At 38.7% G+C, this 10,558-nt stretch overlaps 1 protein-coding gene across 1 annotated transcript in view; it reads right to left on the bottom strand.

Moving 5' to 3' along the window:
- Nucleotides 1-288: 288 nt before the first annotated feature.
- The window catches only part of rbp1.1 (retinol binding protein 1, cellular, tandem duplicate 1), a 48,804-nt gene continuing 38,534 nt past the window's right edge, over nt 289-10,558 (bottom strand). The window contains exons 3-4 of the mRNA XM_052017956.1: nt 7,721-7,822; nt 289-1,782 (exon numbers count right to left, since the gene is read on the bottom strand). Coding sequence (XP_051873916.1) covers nt 1,729-1,782; nt 7,721-7,822 — 156 coding nt within the window. The 3' untranslated portion in view covers nt 289-1,728. The remainder of the gene's footprint in view (nt 1,783-7,720; nt 7,823-10,558) is intronic.

Here is a 10,558-nt window from a genome sequence, read left to right as displayed (position 1 = left end):
GATCCATCAAAACACTTAATCAAGTCATTTAATATGGATTATTGCTTTCCAAAAGTGATTATCAAGTAGGAATAATAGATAAATGTGCATATCTTGTTTAAGCATGAAATGTCAATGCACTAAACCAGTACCGTCATTATACACAATTCCCACTTGAGACAGAATACTTCAATATGCAATTCCAATCAAGGAATAAAGTTATTCACACTTTCAGATTTTAATTGACTAGAACCAGGTTTATCATTTCTGCACATCAGATCAAGATTTAATTTTACTTCTCCTGTCAATAGTTGGGCCCCTGCAGTACAAAAAAATGCATTCCATTCAAAAGGTTCAATCTGGATTTTAGTGCTACTGCAAGATAGTTTCATTCAGATTTAATCTTCTACCAGTAGACTTCAATTTGCTTCAATGCATTACTGAACATTTTCACAGTGTTGTTTCAGGTTTACCAGCAATCTTGGAAAGCAAACAATTCCAAACAACTATTAATTCTTTCTTGGGTTGACATGATGTGATGTTGCTGCAAGTAAGATTTTCATGACACTTGTGCATACATGTACTTGTGCAAATGACAATAAACTCGACCTTGACTTTGACAAAATGAAGGCCAGGTATTGTTTCTGCCCTGGATTTACTTCTACTGGAATGCAACAATTTAGAATGTTCATTTGAAAAGACTAAAGCATGTATCACATTGAAAGTTTGTTACCAACATCTTTCCTGCAATGCTGGTGACATTTTGTTCTACCCTCAGTTCCTTCCATAGATGTGCATAATACAATACAATAACCTTGCTTTTCCCTCCGAGAGCACAATTAACATAATGTTTTGTGGTGGATTATAAGCATGAGTGGCATGAAGCATTTTCAACAGTGATCACAAAAGGCAAATATAATGAAGGACTCGGAAGAGCTATTTATATAAGGATGAAATTTTCCAATTCACTTGAAATCAAATGGATCAAGGTACTATCCCATTTATTAGTTGTCCATAAACAACTAATAATAATTCTGAACAAAGCTTCATTGAAATGAACTGTAACAGCATTCAATAAGTTCAACACTGAAGTGCTGAACTAACGCTATTGAAATATGCCGACCAATAACATACTTAATTACAAAGCATTTACCTTGTAAGGTTAAAGTCATAAAAACAGGGGAAAGTGCAGCTCTAAGGATAAAGTGCACCACGTTGGCACATGGGAGTGAAGATCATGTTTCCCAATAACGCAATTCTAATAAATGATTCCCTGACCTACATTTACTGGAGGGGAGTGAGGAAAACCCTACTGAGGTGTAGGAAGAAGTATTGAAAGAAAGATGTAAAGGAAGGATAGAAAAAAGTGATACAAATCCAGAAAAGAAGATAAAAGAAAGTAACAAAGGAACCCACAGCACAGAAAGAGAGCTGCAAGTACAAACATATTGAGCTGAATGCTGGTTGGTGAACCATTAGTTATAGAAAGACAAAATTAGATTCAAAATATATGAGGTGATAAGTCATCCATCACAGAGAAATACAACAGTAACAGTCACTACTAATAAAAAAATTCATTTAAATGATTTGTACTCAATGTCTCATTTCTTGTAACATTTGAAAAGGTGACCATGTTATTGTTTCCACTGATATCATCAATGGATTTAGCCTTCAGAATTTAGAAGCTGTTGAGGCTGTCTCTCGCTTTAGTCAACATCTCTCCTTTTACTTTGCCTCTGGTCATGTTCTTCATTCCACTTTCTTAAAGACTTGTTTACTTTTGACATCTTCAACCCGTAGCTCCTGGAAGGGAGGGAAAACAAAGCAGGAGAGAAAATAAAACAGTTAATGGAGACACAAGGGACCACAGATGTTGGAATCTGGAGCAACACACAAAATGCTGGAGGAACTCAGCAGGTCAGACAACATCTGTGGAGGGAAATGGACAGTCGACATTTCGGGTCAAGACTGAAAGTATCAGTTCAGATGAAGAGTCTCGACCCGAAACATCGACTGACCATTTCCCTCCACAGATGCTGCCTGACCTGTTGAGTTCCTCCAGCAATTTGTGTGTTGCTGCAGCTAAATTAATTAACTTCTTTGCAAATTTATAAAGCATATTTGGAAGATCTTTCTATTTAGAATATTACAAATGTTTTTTAATGACATTATTTTGGGCTGTTTCATAATTGCCCAAGAGAATAAATTCACTGCTCGATGTCTATAGAGCCATGGAGTCATAGAGCAATACAGCACGGATACAGGCCCTTCGGCCCAACGAGTCCATGCCGACCATGGTGCCCATCCATCTAGTCCCAATTTCCTGCTTTCGGCCCATATCCCTCTAAGCTCTGCCCCTGCATGCACCTATCCAAGTGCTTCTTAAATAATACCATTGTACCTGCCTCAATCATTTCCTCTTGCAGCTTGTTCCACATACTCACTGCCCTCTGCATGAAAAAGTTGCACCTCATGTCCCTTTCAAATCTTTCCCCTCTCACCCGAAATCTATGGCCCCTAGTTTTGGACTCCCCTACCCTGGGGAAAAGACTGCTACCATCCACCTTATCTATGCCCCTCATGAATATATAAATCTCTATCAGATCACCCCTCATTCTCCTACACTCCAAGGAATAAAGACCCAGCCTGGCCAACCTCTCAGGCCCTCTTGTCCTGGCAACATCCTCGTAAATCTTTTCTGCACTCTTTCCAGTTTAACCATGTCTTTCCTATAACAGGGTGACCAAATCTGTACACAGTACTCCAAGTGTGGCATCACCAACGACTTATACAACTGCAACATGATGTCCCGACTCCTATACTCAGTGCCTTGACTAATGAAGGCCAGCATGGTAAACGCCCTTTTTACCACCCTGTCTACCTGTGACGCCACTTTTAAGGAACTATGCACTTGTACTCTTTGGCCCCTCTGTTCCATTACACTCCCTAATCCCCTACCATTCATAGTACAAGTCCTACGTTGGTTTGCCTTTCCAAAGTGCATCAGCTCACACTTATCTGTATTGAAATCCATTTGCCATTCCTTGGCCTACTTCCCTAACTGATCAAGATCCCTCTGAAATCTACAATAACCTTCTTCACTATCAACAACACTTCCTAATTTCGTATCATCCGCAAACTTACTGATCAAGCCTTGTGCATTCGCATCCAAATCATTTATATAAATAACAAATAACAAGGGTCCCAACACCAACCCCTGTGTCACACCACTAGTCACTGACCTCCATTCTGAAAAACAACCTTCAACTACACCTTCTGCTTCCTACCTTTGAGCCAATTTGCCAATCCACCTGAATAGTTCTCCCTGGATTCCATGGGACCTAACCTTCTAGACCAGCCTACCATGCAGGACCTTGTCGAAGGCCTTGCTAAAGTCCAAATACTTGACACCCACTGCCCTAAACTCATCTACATTTTTGGTTACCTCTTCAAAAAACTCCAAAAGGTCTGTCAAGCACGGTTTTCCACACACAAAGCCACGATGACTCCTCCTAATCAGACTCTATCCAAACGCTGGTAGATCCTGTCCCTCAGAATTCTCTCTTGTAACTTCCCCACTACCGACATCAGGCTGACCAGCCTATGGTACCTTGGCTTGTCTTTGCTGCCTTTCTTAAACAATGGGACAACTTTAGCCACCTTCCAGTCTTTGGAAACTTCACTAGTGGCTAACAATGAAGTAAATATCTCCGCAAGGGCCTCCGCAATTTCTCCCCTAGCCTCCGACAAAGTCCGAGGATGCACTTGGTCAGGCCCTGGTAATACAAATGACCTCTAAAACATCTCCACTAGTATCCCTTATTGCTTGAGCATCCATGATTTTCTCCTGAGTAAACGCAGAGGAGAAGTATTCATTAAAAATCCCACCCAGCTCCTGCGGCTCAAGACCTAGGCAGCCCTGCTGATCTCTAAGGGGACCTACTCTCTCCCTAGCCACCCCTTTATTCTTAATATAGCTATGGAGCCTCTTGGGATTTTTCTTAACCTTTCCCACCAGATACCCTCTCTTTGCCCTCCTGATTTCCCTTTTCAGAGTATTCTTAATCTTTTTGTAGTCATCAAGGGATTCACTCATCCCCGACTTCCTAAATCCAATGCATGCTTCCTTCTTTTTCTTGACCAGAGTCTCGATATCTCTCATCAGCCAAGGTTCCCTCAATTTGCCGGGTTTGCCCTTCACTCTAACAGGAACACACTGCCCCTGGACTTTTGATATCACACTCTTATAACCCTCCCACTATATGAGGGAGTCTACATGAGGAGAATTCAGGATCCAGGATTTGTGCAGCATTGAAATCCATTGTTAGTAGCAAATGGAGTACTGAAAATGGAAACTACATGAGTTGGGGCTTGCACAAATGACATAATGAGATAACAATAGATTCTGATATTATTCAGACAGTTCAAGTGGGTCATAGCTTTGTTCCCAGCTCTCTGCTTAATAATTTAATTACAATAAGCCTCATTTCCCTTAGATGAGATGAGGAAAGAGAAAGAAAATATAGTGAGGCACTGTACTTGCTCCTAATCTGAATCCAGTTATTCTTGGATACTACATCTATAGATATTGTGGGGACAAAGGTTTAGTCTCAAATCATGTAAATAGTCTGCCAACAACCTTGAAACTAATTAACAACCCTTCGATACGTCATCAAAGTGATGTCAGGATTATTTGCTGGCATTAGGGAGAGCGGAGGAAAATAGAACATTGTAAAATGTATTTTGAAATATCAAATATCAAACATGAAGGTCAACAAAATGTTTATGGGTACAGATTGTAAAACTGGTATCTCTGGCTCCAGTTTTAACTTCAGACATGATTTGGATAAATGGACAATGAGGTGAATTGGATACCCATCTGCTCCTCCAGAAATAACATCTGACCTCATTCAGGATCCATTGGCTGAGCTTACTTCCAAAACAGGCGAAAAATGCTGAGAAATCACATTGGTCAGCAGGAAACCACTGACATCCTGCTGTCACATTTTAAGAGGAGACCCAGTCTTCCCTGTCCTCTTAAACAAAATATAAACACTCAACTTTTTTATATTAATTTTCAGCATCTGAACACTGCTGGCAAGGCCAGTATTTATTGTCCATCCCTAATTGCCTTTGAGAAGGTGAGGGTCTTGAACCAGTGCAGTCTTTCTGCTTGAAGTACTCCCAGAGTACTGCTGGGGGGATGGGGGTGGAATTGTCCAGGATTTAGACTCAGTGATAATGAAGGACTGAGTATGTGCCTTGGAGGAAACTACAAGGTGGTGGTGTTCCCATGCCCTTGTTGTCCTTGACCTACTTCGTGGCATTGGTTGCAGATTTGGGAGGTACTGTCAGAGCAAGTAGCTGCTGTGCATTTTGCAAATGGTGCACATGGCATCAACTGTGTAACGGTGGTGGAGGGAATGAATGCTTCAAGTGGTTGCTGAAGTGCCACTCAAGTAGGGTGCTTTGTCCTACTTTGTGTTGAGCTTCCTGAGAGCTGCTGGTCTGCACGCATCCATATCCGTGAAGAGATTTCCATCATGCTCCTGATTTGTGTTTGTAGGTGGTGGAAATGCTTTGGGGTGTCAGGAAGTGAGTACCTCACCCCAGCATACCCAGCCTCTCACCTGCTCTTGTCGCCATGGTATTTTTGTGGCTGGTCTAGATGAGTTTCTGTTCAATGGTAACCCACACAGGATACTGATGATGGCAGACTCAGCAATGGCAATGCCATTGAATATTGAGGGTAGGTGGTTAGATTCTCTTTTGTTGGAAGTGGCATGAAAATTACATGCATCTTATTAGCCCATGTTTGCATGGGTTGTAGAGGAATCATGAATAGAATTGAACATGGTATGATTAGTAAATATCTAAACATCCCCACTTCTGAGCTTATGATGAAAGGAAGGTCGTGGATGAAGCAGATGAAGATGGTTGAGCAGAAGACTCTGCCCCAAGGAAGTCCTGAGTGATGTCCCTGGCAGGGATGATTGATCTCTTACAACCACAACCATCTTTCCAGCCATTGGAGTGCTTTTCCCTTTGATGTCTATTGACCTATTTGTGTTCCTTCATCACTATTCCACCTGCCTATTACACCATCCTGTGTATTTTTTTGGTCTTGAAAGCTGCTGTGGTTTCTCCAGTCAGGCAAACATAATATTGTAGATGTGTCTTAATAAGAGACCTAACATACAGATGTAAAGAAGGAGCATTCCAGCTTTGGATAAGTGACCTTGCTCCTTACTAATAGCTGGTTAAAATTCAGAAGTGTGAATTGCTGGAGGTTTTCCCACTTGGAATTAATGGTCAATTTTAACCACTGATTTATCTAGTTTCTCACAAGTGGGCATAATTAAAACTGCCCTTCATGTTTTCTTTCAGGGTTCCATTAACCTCATGGTCTTTTAACTAAGTAATGTTTCAGATCACAATTTGATCAAAAAACACTTAACTGTCTGTTTACAAATATCACCAGTTTTACCATTGCCAGACCTAAGACTTTTCTCTTGGATTTACTAAGGATGAAGATAAAAATGCATATTTTCTACATCATGAACAGCAATTATGATTTATTAATGGGATTCTGTATCCAGCTTAAATTACTATCTTTGTTTGGCCAATTGAAATATTTTAAAAAATGGGTTTACATGTAACAGTGTTGACAGACAAGACACCCTTTCCCCTTTACTAAAGCCACTTTCGGGTTAGCAACCAAGAATGCAGGTTAATTCATGTAATAACTGTTACTCTCTAAACATAAAAGGGAAAATGATCTTTCCATGTGATTAAAGAGAAATAACACAGTACTTTAACTGAATAACACATTTTTGTCAGGTTCTTAATTAATTTTGCATGAAGCAAGATAACTGTAGGATTTCCTTCTGCAACCTGCAATAGCAGAAATTAGGCTCTGTTGGAAAAGCAGTAGGATGAGATTTGACTTCTAAATAAAACCTTATCAGATTCATACATCACTATTCCATGCAAATGGAAAGAGAATAAAAATTTATCTATAACTGATAACATTAGTTCAAATAAAGGTTAATCACAAACCAGCAATTGCTGTTTTGGGTGAACTGCTGTTGACTCGATTGATTACAAAATATTCTTGTAATCATTGGCATTGTGCTTCTTTGAATCATTTAATAGCTTAAGTCTTCAGTGACTGCATATAATTTGTATTTTCTTCTGCATTTTATGCAAGGAAGTAACTAAAACTCATTTCTGGATTCTAAAACACTTTATAACCCTCCCTGCCATCGAGGACATCTTCAAGAGGTGGTGCCTCAAGAAGGTGGCATCCATTATTAAGGACCCTCACCACCTGGGACACGCCCTCTTCATGTTACTACCATTGGGGAGGAGGTACAGGAGCCTGAAGACCCACACATATCGTTTCAGGTACAGCTTCTTCACCATTAGATTTCTGAACAGTCCATGAACCCATTTGCACTATTTATTTATTTTTGTAACTTATAGTAATTTTTATGTCTTTATGTCTTGCACTGTACAGCTGCTGCAAAACAACAAATTGCATGACATATGTCAGTGATAATAAACCTAATTCTGATATCTGCAAGAGGTTTACTGAGAATACTTTCACCTCAAAATATTTTAGCACAGCTCCAAATATTAATAAGGTTATTTTATATATTAAGTGTGCTAAACTTAAAATGGTAAAATTTCAATCACTCTGAAAATACAAATAGTCTACAAATATCAATAAATTGCATACCAGGTGTAGCTCATCACCCTCTATCCAGTGAGTCCAACCGCGGCCTTGTTTCTCTCCTTTTTGTACACACACAAGTCTATCTCCATCCCAATTCACCGTAGTCTAAGACAGCAAAAAAAAAACAAACACATGGAATAAAAATAAAACTCAAGGTAGGTTTCCTATTGAGAAGATTTAATGGCTGACCATAATGGAGTCATTTTTCTCACTATTAATTTATTCCAAGAACACATAATAGATTCTGCATGCATTTATATCACTAATTACAAAATCACGAACCACTCTCACATAATCTGCCAAAATACCCAATATTTTAATTCAGCTAATAATCAAGCAACATTTTCACAATGTTAAGACAGCAAAAGTGGAGCTCCAGTGAATGAATTAAACATGAGTTGCAAATTACATGGATTTGAAAAATTAATTAGGTACTTAAATACTCCCTCTGTTGCAAGCAGTCATTTGTAAATATTTTCTGTATTTTCTCAATTTTATCTGGAACTTCTTCATCTATATTCCAACAAAAAGGGGCTTTTTAAAAGATATTTAAAACAATCATTATCATGAAACGCAATATTCTGAAGATTGTATTGATAATAAATGATTACTAATATATTATTGAAGTCTGATTTTAACACAATTAACTCAGACGTTTGTTTATAATTGTAAGAAAATACATAGACAAAGGATTTGTACCCAACCATATGATCTTAGAACTTGGGACCAGCTTTATCATATAAGAGGCAGCCTATCAAAAAGTTTCAAAAAAGGGATATGGTTGATGCAATGAACAAAGGTAATATCTTTACAACCTGGTGGCTGCAGATATATCTGTCAGATGGTCTAACAAAAGGTCAACAACCTGAAATGTTAACTTGGTTTCTCACTTCACAGACACCGCCTAGATGCTGAATATTTTAGAAATGTTTAGTATTTCTGATATCCTTTGATGTTTTTTCCAGACTTTCAAGTCCTTTTTGAGTACTTGAAGTGTTCCGGAGGGAGGGAAGGGAAGCTCAGACTTCAAAAGAGTTAAAAATCTAAAATTAAATGGATTCTCTGGCAAGACACAAGGAGGACTAGAATAAGAATAGAAAATTAATGCAGGTGCAGTAAAGAGGTATTCTTCTATGATGGAGTCACAGTTCCTTGGGGGAACTTCTTCTGTGTACAGTATGTAACTGTAGAATACGTCTGACTTCAGCACAAATTCACTGAACCCGAGAGTTTTCAGCCTGATGTTGACTGACCTCTGGAAACAAAAAGAGTATAAAGTCATATGTGCTAGAAGTATAACTCATTAGTATTGTTTATGTGTTGAATTCATCTCCTAAAATTCATTATAATCAATGGAACGAAATTTCAGAAGCTTGGGTACAACATGTATACATTACCATACTGCACACTGATCACATATTGAGGGCAAATTACAGCCCCTGGTTGTTTCACTGCCCAACATTCTTCACCTTAATGAGAATCAGCATTACCACAGAATACAAATCAATTTTGAAATAAAGCTGAATTAAAGGTATTACACAGTACTTTCACCCATAGCAACTCCAACAGCAGTAACTGATATTAGTTGATAAGTTATAAAGCTAGTGAAATGATTCAGGCTTGATTCAGGCATGGTTCAGCCACACACCTACAGTTGCAACTGCAACCACTGGTTTAACAGGAGCTTGTATGAAAATCAAAAATACTGCAGATGCTGGAAGTGTGGAACAAAAGCAAAAAATGCTGGATATACTTAGCAGATCAGGCGACAAAAGAAACAGAGATGATGTTTCAGGTTGAAAACCCTTCGGCAGAATTACATTGTGCCTTTCACAATCTCACTGATTCAAATACTTGATAACAGTCACTTCTGGAGTCACTTTTGTAATATGGAGAAAGATTGCAACCAATTTTTGTATAGCAAGTTTCCCCAAACAGCAATGAAATAAATAATCAATTGAACTGCTGTAATTGTATCAGTTAAATGCAGACCAGGACATTGGCCTTTGAAAACTGCCAGTGGACCTTTTAAGTACACACATGTGAGAAGATTTGGTTTCAGATGCCAGTGATACTCCCTCGGATAGTACAGTACACAGACACATTCAGAACTACACAGAAGTGCCAGATGGTATTATATACTTAAGCTTTGGAATAGGGATTTCTACCCTTCAGCTTTAAACAACTTTATGCACAATTTTTCTGAAAGTTTCTGATAACAGCACACTACGAGAAACAGGGCATCTAAGACCTGAATGTGCAGGAAATAAAACTGGGTGGCTCCATAAATAAGGAAGAATTGGGAAAAAAAAACAACTGAAGTACTAAGAAGAGTGAACTGAAGGCATATATTCAATTACAAATTGGGTACTAAGAGAAAATAAAGAGACAGAAGTAGATTTTATATTGAGAAAATGAAAAAATTAAAAAACTAAATATGCAAATTTCTTTTTAAAATTTGACATTTCCAAAATTTCCTGGAACAAGCTACCAGAGGAAGTGGTTGAGGCAGGTACAATAGTATCATTTAAGAAGCATTCGGATAGGTACATGCAGGGGTGGGGCTCAGAGGGATATGGGTTGAACACAGGAAATTGGGATGAGCTAGGTGGTCACCATGGTCGGCATGGACTCGTTGGGCCGAAGGGCCTGTATCCGTGCTGCATTGCTCTATGACTCTATGAAAATTTGCAAACTGAATGACTGAAACTCAGTACTCAAATTCCAATGCCAAAGGTGTAGATTGGCATGCATTAACACCAATCATGGTGTTAAAAGAGTAGATAAAGATGCTATTACTAATCCTCAATCATTACATTGGATCTTGTACATATCTATCAA

Source organism: Pristis pectinata, chromosome 6 (assembly GCF_009764475.1).
Source record: "Pristis pectinata isolate sPriPec2 chromosome 6, sPriPec2.1.pri, whole genome shotgun sequence".
NCBI classification, from domain to species: Eukaryota; Metazoa; Chordata; class Chondrichthyes; order Rhinopristiformes; family Pristidae; genus Pristis; species Pristis pectinata.
The sequence above is the reverse complement of the archived record's forward strand: the minus strand, read 5'-3'. Positions and strand labels throughout refer to the sequence as shown.